This window comes from Gorilla gorilla, chromosome 13, assembly GCF_029281585.2.
Source record: "Gorilla gorilla gorilla isolate KB3781 chromosome 13, NHGRI_mGorGor1-v2.1_pri, whole genome shotgun sequence".
Lineage (NCBI taxonomy): Eukaryota > Metazoa > Chordata > Mammalia > Primates > Hominidae > Gorilla > Gorilla gorilla.
This window is the reverse complement of record NC_073237.2, coordinates 25,255,598-25,269,644: the sequence shown is the minus strand read 5'-3', so window position 1 is coordinate 25,269,644 and position 14,047 is coordinate 25,255,598. Positions and strand designations below refer to the sequence as shown.

Below are 14,047 nucleotides of genomic sequence, written 5' to 3'. Positions count from 1 at the left end.
TCTACCAGGAACATGAATTTCTTGCCTTAGTCTGAGCTGGAGTCCCCCATGCTGTGGCATTTCCCCGTTAATCCTGTCTCTAAATTCCAGAATCATGTGGAATATGTGTCTTCCACATGGTGGCCCTTAGGCTCTTTGTGAACCATGATCGTGTGGGCCACCCCCAAGTTTTTATTTAATAAACATTCTTTGATTTTTCAATGTGTTTTCATGTGACTTGCTTTTAAATCTCCTTTCCTAGACCCCATAGGAAAGCGTGATGCTCAGACATAAGACAGACCAAGTTAATATCAATATCCTAGAATTTCCAACGGACTTGATCCCAGAGGGGGCCCGACTGGGGCAGTTGATATTTGAAAACAATATCCCATGGGTTTTGCTAGACATTTATTCTTCTGTCTTCTGTGTTTAGTCTCTGTTTTGTCAGGACGGTATAACCTACATTCTTGATCCTCCATGGTAAGTCTCAAAGAAATATGATGTTATTTTGTGTTCTTGGCAAAGGAACATTAAATAATCCTTATTATAAAAGAGCTTTTACAAATTGGCGACAAGAAGGCAAACATTCCAGCAGAAAAATAAGGAAAAATCAGAAACAGTAAAGTAATAAGAAATAAATATAAATGGCCAAGAGCACATGAAAAATGTTGAGCTGTGCTAGTAGTCAAATAACTTCCAATCACAGCTGTGATGAGTTCTGATCTGGAAAGATATACAGGATACATTTGCAGGTTAAAAAATACAAAGTGCAGACTACTGAGTATAACATTCTATTTTTGTAGAAAAGATGTATTAATATACATGATATAGGTCTCTATTAATTCAGGACAAAGATAGTATGAATACATACCAAATTGTTAACTGTGTTAACCTCTAGGGGAATGAGTTGGATGCTTGAAGTAGGATGCTTATTTTATGTAATTTTCAATGTGATGGATTTATGTGTGATATTTAATTTTTAAAATATTTTCCTATATATACAAGAAATATATTTTTATATGGGAAACATATATACAAGTATATACATTTCCTATTTACAAATATATATTTAATTATATATAAATATATATTTAAGCCAATAATTGCTACTTTCAATCCCATTAGCAAATATTTTAACAAATGACAATGTCTAGTTTTTATAAGAATATGGAGGATAATTTACTTTTGTCTTCTGTGTTTTTCAAAATATAAATCTTTAAGTCAATAATTTCCATCCTACTGGCAAATTTTTTTTCAGTGATAATATTCAAAAGGTCTGTCCTGGCAGGAGTGCAGATTGGTAACTTCTTGGAGGCAATTTGACAATATACATCCAAATTCTTAAAAGTGAACATATGTTTATGTCCAATAATTTCACTTCTAGGAATTTATCCCCCCAAAAATATCTGGGAAGTAGCCATTTGCCATGAGTAAAAATTTTTACTGTAAAGTTTTCATAATAGTGAAAAATTGGAAACAACACAAATGTCCAATGATAGATTTATTAAATAAATTAGAGTATGATCAGAGAAAATAATACCATATAACCATTTTAAATGATGGTGTAAATGCTTAAATATTAATATGCAATGATGTTTATGAAATCATAAGTGGGAAGGTATAATTTTAATTAAGAAACATATATACATGTGTAAGCATGAAAAATGATGAAAAATTAACTTGCTAATTGGGAGGTAGTGATTGTAGCTAATTGTAAGTGATTTTATTTTCATTATATTTTTCTGTGTATGTTATTAGAAGAATATATTACTTCGGTTTTTAAAACTAAGTTAAACATTATTAAAAATCATTTAATAAAATAGTATTAAGGGTTTATAATAGAAATCAGCATTTCCTGCCCCACTCCTCCTCACCCTTGAATTTCTCTTCTTAGAAGCTCTTTCAACTCTTCTAGCCATTTCCTCTGGTATTTTCCTGCATATTTCTTAGAAATATGCTTGCATTCTTATTTTCTAATGTATTAATTTTGGACATTATCTAATTATTATGATAAATGAGGATTTAGCTCTTAGGCTACTGCACTTGCTTCCCTTTACCATATTGTTCCAATATCATTACATCACTGTCCTTGAGAAACCATTTTTCAGTGTTTACATTATCATGACAATGTAAATATTGTTCATTGTTGAGCCAAGCAGTGAACTATAATTTTATTTTCTTATACAACTTTTTATTTTCCTTGGATTTCATAATTCCCTCTGTTTTTGATCTGCTTAGTTTTTCATGTACTTATTGCTAATTCTCCCATACCCTCCAACAGCCTCTCAGTGAAATTTTCTACACAAACACATCAGATAACTTATCCATTTCTATTTCTTTTCCCTAAGACCTCTGTCTTCATGCATCTCAACAGTTGCTCTCTAGGTCTTTTATACAGGTGTTACCTTAATGCATCCCTTCACAGTCATCCGGGATGCTTATTTTGCCTCTTATCTATATTGCATCCCTAATATCCTGGATCTCATTTCTTTTGTCCTTACTTCCTTGTTTTGGAGGAGCACATCCTCTGTCAGCATCCTGAGAAAGGATGTGTGAAAGGTACATTTTTAGAGACCTGAACATCTAAAAATGTCTTTTGTACTTGATTGGTAGTTTGATAGGGTATCGAATTCTAGACTGGGAATGCTTTTCCCTCAAACATTTGAGAACTTCAATGGCTCCCAGCTTCCATTGTTATTACTGAGAAGTTTAGTGCCATTTTTAATTTCATTTGTTTGTATGTAATCTTTTTTTTTCCTCTCTGGAAGTTTAGAAGATATTTTCTGTTTCTAGTTTCTGAAATTTTACAATGTTGTTACTTGATGTGGGTCTTTTTTCATTCACTAGGGTGGGCAATTAGTATATATTCTTAATTTGAAAATTTAAGTTCTTCAGGAAATTTTTATTGAATTATTTGGCAGTTTCCTTACCTCCATTTCCTTTATTTTCTACTTCTGGAACTTCTATTAGATGAATATTACACTTCCTGGACAGATACTATACATTTATTGTCTTTTATGTTTTCTCTGTCTTTGGCTTTGGTTACTCTTCCTACAGTCTTTCATTGACTTTATTTTTCTGTTTTTATTAATAATTGAATTTTTTATTCTAGCTGCCCTATTTTTAATTTCCAAGTGTTCGTTCTTATTCTCTGATAGTTTATTTTTAAAAAATCCTCTTCTTGTTTCATGAATATAATACTTTATCTTTTTAAAGATTTAAGTTATAGATTGAAATTTTTTTTCTTCTGTTTTCTACATTGTCTCTGTTTCTTCTGAATTTTTCTGTTTGTTTTGGTCTGTTTTTCATAATGCATGCTTTCCTTAGATATTTATTGGTAAGTAAGAGTAAAGCACTAAAACAAATAATTGGAAACTTTGTAAGATGGGTCTGGCTCATTGATTAATACATTTCAATGCAAGATGATCTGGCAGCAAGTTACCTTTTCCCTGCAGGGATCCCGAAAATGTCAATATCTGAAGGTCTTTTCTCTGGTGCTATTCGGGCCTTCTTGCTGTATCATCTCATGGAGGAAGGTGGAAGGGCAAAAGAGCACACAAGAGAGTGTGGAAAGAGGCCAAAGTTATCCTTTTATCAGGAACTCACACCCACAGTAATGGCATTAATTCATTCATGAGGACACAGCCTTCATGACCTAATCACCTCTTATAAGTTTCACCTCTCAACCCTGTTGCAATGGAAATTAAGTTTTCAACACATGAACTTCAGGAACACATTCAAACCATAGCAGGATATAAAGTACTCGCTGACAGTATTGAGATAACTGGGCACAGGAAGAGGTCTTGTCATTCAGTTAGAAGAGTTTTACTTACTTCTATTTTAATTCCTGTACTGTCTATTGTGCCTAGTCTCCCCAAGCTTCTCTTGTTCATTTTCTCCAGAAAATAAGCCTCTTGTCTTCAGTAGGATGGGAAAGAGATAGTTGTCTAGGTAGGTATTTCCATATTTTCAACCTTATGCTCATCCTTGCTTTCTCCTGTACTTACTGCCCCTAATTCCTGAGCCATTGGGCAAATCAGCACCCCTAGATTGGATCATGGTACAGAAAAAGCACATTAGTGAAAAACTGGTAAAATTTGAACATAGTCTATAGTTCAGTTAATAATATCATACCAATGTTAATTTCTTAATTTTTACAAAGGTAAAATAATTATGTAAGATGTTAATATTAGGGAAAGCTGAATGAAGGGATATGGGAACCCTACATTATCTTTGCAAACTTTCTATACATCTAAAAGTGTTCCAAGATAATTTTTTTAAAAGAATAAGACAGTCTGGGTGTGGTGGCTAATGCCTATAATCCCAGCACTTTGGGAGGCCAAGGGGGGCAGATCACTTGAGGTCAGGTGTTCAAGACCAGCCTGGCCAACATGGTGAAACCCCATCTCTACTAAAAATACAAAAATTAGCCAGGTGCAGAGGCATGTGCCTGTAGTCCCAGCTACTCGGGAGGCTGAGGCAGGAGAATAACTTGAACCCGGGAGGTGGAGGTTGCTGTGAGCCAAGATCGTGCCACTGCACTCCAGCCTGGGTGACAGAGCGAGACTCCATCTCAAAAAAGAAAAGAAACTCTGGAAGGACAAATGGAAAACAAGAGCAGTGATTACGTATGGGCATGGGAACTGGGTGGGTAGGAGCAAGGAAGGATATAAGACAGACTTTTCATTGTCTACATATTTTTTATTATGATAAGAACACTTGAGATCTACCCTCTTAAATTTTTCAGCACACAATACAATAACTGTCTATCTTTTTTATAGGCCAGTGTTGAATTATGTAAGTGAAATACTTATTCAAAAATTAAATATAAAAGGTTGAACAAAAGCAGCAGCGCTCAGAGGAATCTGCACAATGTGATGAAGAATGCTTCCATGTCCATGGGGTTCCTGATGCAGGCAAAACTGAACCGCGTCGTCCAGGGTTGCACACATAGTTGGGAGAGGGAAGGATGGTGTCACATGGTAAGGTGTATCTCTTCCTATGAGTCACAGTCACAAAGTTTGAGAAACGTTGTCTATTTTACTCTCTCATCCTTATGTTTAACTGTTTAAGATACAAACCCAGTCTGTTTGCTGCAAGATTGAGGGTTGCTAAAGTTGTTCACTCTGTGAACATTGAGCACCTGTTTATGTTGATTTTAGACTAAAGGAGAACACTAGTTATTCGATCAGCATGTCTTACAATGGGCAAATAAAGGAAGCATCATCCTGATTTATCAAAATCCTCTTTAGAATATTTTGGTTAGCATCTTAAGAACACTCTTCTTCCTTTTAGGTAAATGGAAGAGCTGGAGACCAGTTTATTCCAGACACGGAAAGCACATAGAATAGAACAAATGGTGGCAAGATGGCTTCGGCGCTCCCGGGACAGCTCGGCCCGGTAAGCCTCCTGAGTTTGCAGAGATTTCTGTCTATAAAGGTCTGGTGTCCCAGGGGGAGGAGCTTGTGCTGGTCCTGGCCGCACCTTGGGATCGCTGTCTCCGGCTTGCTTTGTTCTTACACCATATGGTGGGAGCAGTGTAAACAGGTCAGCAATTTTGCTGGAGTGCTTTCCCCTGTACCCTACCCCCAACATGTACCTACACACACACAGACACACCCCAACTCACACACACTTACAACATTTACAAACACACTGACACACAGACATACACACAGAAATACACTCCTACATACTCATACACACATGCATGTACACTCTCTGGAGCACACACTCATACATACACTCTTTTGATCTCTCTCTCTCTGACACACACACAGACACACACACACAGAGACACACACCTCTTGTCTTAGTACTTGACATGAAGGTCAGGTAATCTGCTGTTTATATTCTTTCTGTGTCTTCGTTTCCAGCAGCTGTTCCTTCCTTGCAGTCCCTATGTCATTCTAAACAAAATAAAATGAAATCAAATACAGATCTGATTTGACTGCTACAGGAGAACTTTCAAATATGTTCTGTTTCGAAGCGTTCATTTTTGCTTGGATTTCCCATCTGGCCCTGCCACAGAGATGAAATATCACGTGTCAGGTGTTTTTGAGACACACATTCTTCCAAAGGAACTGGAAACAGCTGTTCTGCTGCCAAGTAATAAACTTTGCTCAGGGCTCCACTGCCCTGTGGCCAAGTTCTCTGATCCTCACACACCGAGGTCAGATAAAATGGGGCTCCCTTTTACAGATGAAACACCTAAGGCTCATAGAGTGACTTGTTTAGGACCGCTCTTACCCAGTGCTCAGAAAGCTTGGGTGGGTCCCCATTTATTATAGGAGGAAGCTTAAACATTTTTGGTCTGACGTTTCAAGCTGCAATCCTTTCCAGCTATTTGTCTTACTACTCTGCTTCCTTCACAGTGTGCTCCAGCTAAAGGGAACACTTATTATTCTACCACAAGCACCCTCTCTTCTCTTTCACCCCTTGGACCTGGGCTCCTGGGCCAGATCCCTTCCTCCCGTCTCCATGTGGCCAGAACCCCCCGCAGCTTAAGGCTTGGCTGAAGTGCTGGGTCTTCCATGAAGCGTTCCTCTGTCTAGAGTTAGGATGAATTTCTCCATAGGACCCCGTAGTATTTTATTTGTAGCATTGGCATTGTGCTCCCCCTGGTGTGTTCAACTTTTCGAGCCCATTCATTTCCTTTCTCCTAGACCTGCCTTCTGTGAGGTCAGGGAAAGTATTGGCTTCATCTCTATGGCCCAAAAGTGATTGTCTTGCATGAGTGTTGTAGGTGGTCAGGTAGTGCCTGATGAATGAATGGAAAAACTGCTAAGCACATTGTTGCCCACAGTGGGGTCTGCAAAACCTAGTCCTGTGTGATGCTGCTCCATTAAAAGAGATTCTGTAGCCATACATGTTTGGGAAATGATGCATCCTATATCCTACTTCTGCCTTCCCTGACTTGGTGATTTATTATACACATCATGCATGTAATACAGATTAAAGGCTCTGAGAAGTCCCGCAGAAAAAGAGACCTGTTTAACTTGATGTTGCCTAGATATTTGACCTTGGAACCCTCTTAACATCTTGCCTTCTCACAGACTGTAAATGAAAGGTGACAGCCATCACTGCTATCTAATTTTAGAATATTTTCAATACTATAAAAAGAAACCCTGTGCCCTTTAGCAGTCACTTCCTATTCTCCCCTCTGCCAGTCCCAGGTAACCACTAATTTACTTTCTTTTATTCTTTTTTGAGACAGAGTCTCACTCTGTTGCCCAGGATGGAGTGCAGTGGTGCGATCTCAGCTCACTGCAGCCTCTGCCTTCTGCCTCGTGTCTCAGCCTCCCGTGTAGCTGGGACTGCAGGCGCATGCCACCATGCTACTGTCTATCTCTATAGATTTGCCTATCCTGGATATTTCACATAAATGGAATTATACAGTATGTGTTCTTTTGTGACTGGCTTCTCTCACTTAGCATAATATATTATTTTACTTACCATAATGTGTTCTTCTTTTGCTTATCATACTGACATGGATCAGTATGACATGTCATAGTGTGGATTGGTATTTCATTCTTTTTTATTGTCAAATAATATTCCATTATGGAATATTTTCTTTGTTCATTCATCAGTTGATTTAACATAAACATTTGGGTTGATATATAAAGCCAAATAAGAATAGATAGATAGATAGATAGATAGATAGATAGATAGATAGATATGTCTGTGATATGAACATTTGAGTTGTTTCTACTTTTGGGCCATTATGAATAATGCTGCTATGAACAGTTGTGTAAAAGTTTTTGTTTGAACATATATTTTCAGTTCTCCTGAGTATATACTTAGGAGTGGAATAGTTGGGCCACATAACAACTCTGTGTTTAGCGTTTTGAGGAACTGTCAGACTGTTTCCCAGAGTGGCCATACCATTCTACATTTCCACCAGCAGTATGTGAGAGTTCCAGTGCCTCTACATCTTTGCCAACACTTGCTGTTATCTCTTTTATTGTAGCCATCCTAGTGGGTGTGGAATGTTGCCTCACTGTGGTTTTTATCTGCATTTCCTTGGTGGTTAATGATATTAAACATCTTCCCATGTGTCTAGGGAGTTTTGCTTTCCAAGTGCTTGAGAAAGAGAAAAACAAAGAGAGAAAGTTTCCTGTCACTGCCCATGGAAGACATAATTTTCATGTTTCTAGGATAAATCATTTGTAGCCTTGTGTGAATTTCTTCTCATCTGTAATCTTTGGTGTCCTCAGATTACTAGAAAATGATCAATAACTGAAAAAGCTGAGTGAGGGGTAAATAATTTCATTTCCTAGGAATAGACTAAATGGTACCACCTACCGCCTTATTGCCTGGTCAAGAAACCTGAGCATCATCCTGACTCCTTGAATCCCCTGCATCCACCCCATCAGCAGCTCCTATCAGTTTGCCTTCAGAACTGTCCACCTCTCTCTCCCTGGGACCCCCGCAAGGATCACTCACTTGCTTTTTCCCTGTTGCAGCTGATTCTCTACTCTGCAGCTATAGTGGACTTTTCGAAATGTAAAATGTTCCTGTCCCATGCTAGCTCCCAGCTCGACCCCACCCCAAACCATTCAGTGGCTCACCTACCATTTTGCCATGACCTACAAGTCTCTTCACAATCTCTCACCAGCCCAACTGTCCAGCCTCACCTTGTTCCTCTTCTTTCCTTGCTCACCGTTCTCCATTGTTTTGCTTTTTATTTTTTTTTTTTAATATCTAGAAGTCATCGAGCTCTTTCCTATCTCAGGGATTTTGCACTTGCTGTTCAGTTGGCCTGGAAAGTTCTTTTACTTCCTTTTTTTATGACAGGTCCTTCTTCATCAGGTTAAATTTAAACATCACCTTCTTTAAGAGGCCTTTCCTGACCACCCAAGGCACAAGGAGTCCATTCTCTTGCTTGTTTCCTCCAGGGTACTTACCTGCTCATCACGCTTTATAATTATGTACATATTTATTTACCTGTTCGTTATCACCTCTGCCATCATATGGCTTTTCTCCCCCAACCTTCCTCTCATATATGAGACCAGGGACCCTGACTGTTTTGTTTCACAAAGTATCCTCAGCCCTAACAGAGTCCATAGTATGTAACGGACATTCCGTAAATTTTTACTGATTAAGGGCTTTTATAGTAGGGGACTGTATTATTCATTGAAATATATTTAAAATGCCCATCCCTCCTTCTTCCAAAAGGAATTTTTAATGATTACAGTTTTAAAACGTGGGAAAATTAAAATAAGGAGCATTAGAAATAGATTGCAAACCAATGAGACTAAGGATTTAGCATTTGAATACTAACATTAGCCCTGAATTTCCTGGTAGCTGGGGCAAGAAATCAAGGAAGTGTATTGAAATGTCCTCTATAGTGCAGAAGGAAGAAACACAGATCTGCATCTGTAGTCACATAATTTTACATGCATATTTTAGCAATTCTGTTTTTTTCTGACTTTTAAAAACTCAGTCGTTTCAGCCAGTTGTACTTGCTTTACTTGTCTTTGGCATTTTTTCCCCATAAAATTTAAACTCTATCTGTGGCTCTAAGTGAGTTGTCTAGGAGTAAATTAGTCAAAAGTAACCATTTCCATTTCCAGGCATTACTAAACAAATTGATGACTTTTATACACACAGAGTAATGTTAGAGCTTTATAGAGAATCTTAAACAGGTATTTTACTAAGGAATAGTGTCAACTTTCAAAGTTCCTGTGATTTCTTAAATTTTAGATTAATTTTCAGTAGGTGGTTATTGTTACAATCATTAGTCAAATTCAGTTGGTGGCCCTTAGTTTGAATGAGTGTCCCTGTTTGGGTAGGAGTAAACTGGTGAGACCTATAATTACAGGAATGGGAAATTGTGCAGATATGATAAGGATGACTCCTCTGTTACCACTCGATTTCATATTCCAACAGAAAAATAACATTTATAGTATCAATGTTCTTTTAGAAATAGCTAACCTCGGCCAGGCCCAGTGGTTCATGCCTGTAATCCCAGCACTTTGGGAGACCATTCTAGCTAACACGGTGAAATTCCGTCTCTGCTAAAAAAAAACCCAAAAAAATTAGCCGGGCGTGGTGGCTGGCGCCTGTAGTCCCAGCTACTCAGGAGGCTGAGGCAGGAGAATGGCGTGAACCAGGGAGGCGGAGCTTGCAGTGAGCCGAGATCGCGCCACTGCACTCCAGCCTGGGTGAAAGACCAAGACTCTGTCTCAAAAAGAAAAAAGAAAAGAAATAGCTAACCTCCCAAAAGGTCTCTGTGACATGTTTTGAATTTCTGTGTAAATAATGCAATGCAAACTGCTTAATAAAAGCTGCAACACAGTGACATTACATCATAAACTAATTAATTTTTAATCTTTTGCTTTCAATCAAATTGTCATCTTCTTTATAGCTTCGTATGACTACAGAAGTGATAAAATGACAAAGATTTGATGATAGTATATTTTTCCACTTAATATTACCAATTCTTTGGCTGGGCGTGGTGGCTCACGCCTGTAATCCCAGCACTTTGGGAAGCCAAGGTGGGCAGATGACAAGGTCAGGAGTTCGAGACCAGCCTGGCCAACATAGTGAAACCCCGTCTCTACTAAAAATACGAAAATTAGCTGGGCATTGTGGCGCGTGCCTCTAGTCCCAGCTGCTTGGAAGGCTGAGGCAGGAGAATCTCTTGAACCTGGGAGGCGGAGGTTGTGTGAGCCAAGATCGTGCCACTGCACTCCAGCCTGGGCAACGGAGTGAGACTCTGTCTTAAAAAAAATAATAATACCAATTTCTTGTTTCCAGAAGTTTCCATTTTTACATAGTTAAATGGGATTCTTTTCCTTCGCAATTTCTTTCATTGCTTCTAAGCTTACAAAAATCTTCATCCAATACAAGTTTTTCAATTCAATTTAATAGCTTAAAATGTTTATATTTAATTCTTTAAGTTGGAGTTTATTTTAGTATATGCTAGGAGATGATGATCTAACTGGATTTTTTTTCCAAATTAGTAAGTAATCATTCATATTACCATTAACTGTGAGTGATCTTTGCCTTCTTGATTCATTCTTTACTGACCCCTCCTTTATTGTATGTGAAATTCTGGCGTCTGTGAGTGGGAGATTGGACCTGTTTCTGGGCTGGCTATTCTGTTCCATTGATGTAACTGCCTACTTTTACACAGCTGTATTAAAATTACTTACGTTACAATAGTATTATACATCTCATTATCTTTTTTTTTTTTTTTTTTTTGAGATATAGTTTCCATCTGTCGCCCAGGCTGGAGTGCAGTGGTGCGATCTTGGCTTACTGCAACCTCCACCTCCTGGGTTCAAGCGATTCTCCTGCCTCAGTCGCCCGCGTAGCTGGGATTACAGATATGCACCACCACACCTGGCTAATTTTTGTATTTTTTTAAATTTATTTTTGAGATGGAGTTTCACTCTTGTTGCCTAGGCTGGGGTGCAATGGTGCAACCTTGGCTCACTGCAACCTCTGCCTAATAGGTTCAAGTGATTCTCCTGCCTCAGCCTCCCGAGTAGCTGGGGTTGCAGGCATGTACCACCACGCCCGGCTAATTTTTGTATGTTTAGTAGAGACGGGGTTTCTCCATGTTGGTCAGGCTGGTCTCGAACTCCCGACCTCAGGTGATCCACCCGCCTCGGCCTCCCAAAGTGCTGGGATTACAGGTGTGAGCCACCACACCCGGCCTAATTTTTGTATTTTTAGTAGAGGCAGTGTTTCATGTTGGCCAGGCTGGTCTCGAACTCCTGACCTCAAGTGATCCACTGGCCTCAGCCTCCCAAAATGCTGAGATTACAGGCGTGAGCCACCGTGACCAGCCTCATTACCTATGAAACTAAGCTTTTATTACTCTCCATTTTCAGTGCTTTTAGTCTTACCCACCTATTCTGTCATATGAAGTTTAGAATCATTTTATTATACTATTAAAACAAATAAGCATGAGATTTACTGAATTCTCTCTGTCTCTCTCTTTTTGTTTTTTTTGAGATGGGGTCTTGCTCTGTTGCCCAGACTGGAGTACAGTGTTGTGATCTTGGCTCACTGCAACTGGCACCTCCCGGGTTCAAGTGATTCTCGTGCCTCAGCCTCCTGAGTAGCTGGAATTACAGGCATACGCCACCACGCCTGGCTAATTTTTGTATTTTTGGAAGATATGGGGTTTCACCATGTTGCCCAGGCTGGTCTTGAACTCCTGATCTGAAGTGATCTGCCCGCCTCAGCCTCCCAAAGTATTAGGATGACAGGCATGAGCTACCGCACCCCACCAAGATTTACTAAATTCTCTTATGCTTAATCTAGAAATGTTAGTTTTATAGAGCAAGATCTAAAGAAGCATAAAGAACTTAATGTGACATCGTGCTTTCTTCACTGCTTGGTTGTATCCTCAGGGCTTGAAAAGATGATTTCTTTTAATTTGTCTTGAATGTTAATACTAATGAACATACATGCATGTCTACACACACAATGACACAAGGCACATACATGCATACATGTGTACACACCCACGCATGTATGCACACAGGCACACACATGCACATGTATGCATGCACGCGCGCACACACACACATATACACACATTTTGGCATCTTAGTGTCATAAGCCCTTGCTGCTGGTTTTACACACTTTCCAAACTTACTTGGTTATTACAACTATAAGCAGTCTATGTACTAATTTTAAGAATGGTTTTGTAAAAACCTTTCTAATACTGTTGACCTTTCTAATACTATTAATGGTGTAGAAAGACCCTTTTAGGCACCAATTTTTTTTTATTGTGTCTTGACCCATAGGCAAAAGTAGAGAGATTTGAGGATAGTCTGAAAGGCTCCTGGACTACATCTGCAGAGTTGCCATTATTTCCTGAATCCTGTTTTTAAAGTAATAATGGAAGAATTTCTCCTTTCAACTGTAGGAGCACTACCCTCACAATCTCCACAGTGAATGGCCCCTAGAAACTGTTACAACCACAAGCACAGTCCTATGATTGTGATTACATGCTACATTTCCTTCTGGTACAGACTGATGCCTCTATTTCTGGTTTCTTTGAATAGTCTTTACGTTATGAAATCCAGTTTATACCAGATTTAGCTTTTAAAATCACTCAAGCTGAACATAATAAAGTGTTTAAACATAGATTCAAAATTGTTTCTCCACATCCTGCTGGAACTCGGAGGTGAATGCTTTGTTGTTACAGGATAGAGGTAGAATACATTTTCCAACATATCAGAGAGCAGATAAAAAGCCAGAGAATATGTGAAGTGCAATCAGTATCCATCTGGTAGTTTTCCTTTTCAGTGTTATTAACCAGCTCAATATAAACTTGTGAGCTATGAAAAGTAGAATTCATCTATGTGAGACTGTTTTCATGATAAATGTAACATGTTTGTTCTGGTTCTACCTTAGGGGAGATCCAGTTATCTGGCAGGAATTTCATTAGTGTAACTGTAGGGCTTCTGTTCTTCCAGTGTAAGATCACAGAAATGACCTCACATTTATGGTTTGAAACGATTACAAAGGCAGCAGAAACATGTTTTGAGATCAGTGCTTAGTTTGATATTTATAAGATGCTTCAGAGGAGGAAATGTCGTTACAGAGATCATTTCCTTTAGCTTACTGTCAATATTAAATGTTCTCTATGAGGAGAGGCCACGGTTTGGTCATGTACTTAGGTTAATCCCTTTCCAAACAAAAGCTAGAACATGGCCTTTGGGGAAAATGTCAAATCCAGACTTTGGGCCAAAGCCACTGACACTGTCCAGGGATTAGTCAATACAGTGCAATGTCATTTGTCCACCATTGTGGAGGACCGCACTCTGCCAAATGGAAGATAACGGAGCCTGCCCATTTTGAAAAGCATCAAAATGGATTCTGTTGAAACCCTGTAGTAAGGTTTGTTCTTTCTTTTGTTCTCCAAACAATTATTAACCCTACTTTATGGCTGGTACTGAGTTCAGCACATGGGACAAGAAATATGTGGTTCTTGCTACACAAACTAGTCCAGAGAGGACAAGGGACTTTGCACTGGTCTGTAGGTGCATTTTGTAGGAGATATTTCCACCAAAATCAGAAGACTGAGTAGGAGTTGGGCAGG

The 14,047-nt window shown here is 38.8% G+C and overlaps 1 protein-coding gene across 2 annotated transcripts in view; it reads left to right on the top strand.

Moving 5' to 3' along the window:
- FRMPD1 (FERM and PDZ domain containing 1) overlaps positions 1–14,047 on the top strand; it is a 97,767-nt gene that overhangs the window by 38,482 nt on the left and 45,238 nt on the right. Inside the window, exon 2 of one of the 2 annotated variants that reach the window (XM_055351534.2) lies at positions 5,275–5,379. In XM_055351534.2, the coding sequence (XP_055207509.2) occupies positions 5,279–5,379 (101 nt within the window). In that variant the 5' untranslated portion in view covers positions 5,275–5,278. Of the gene's footprint in view, positions 1–5,204; positions 5,380–14,047 lie in introns of those variants that run through there. The other variant, XM_004048044.5, reaches the window with a different exon arrangement.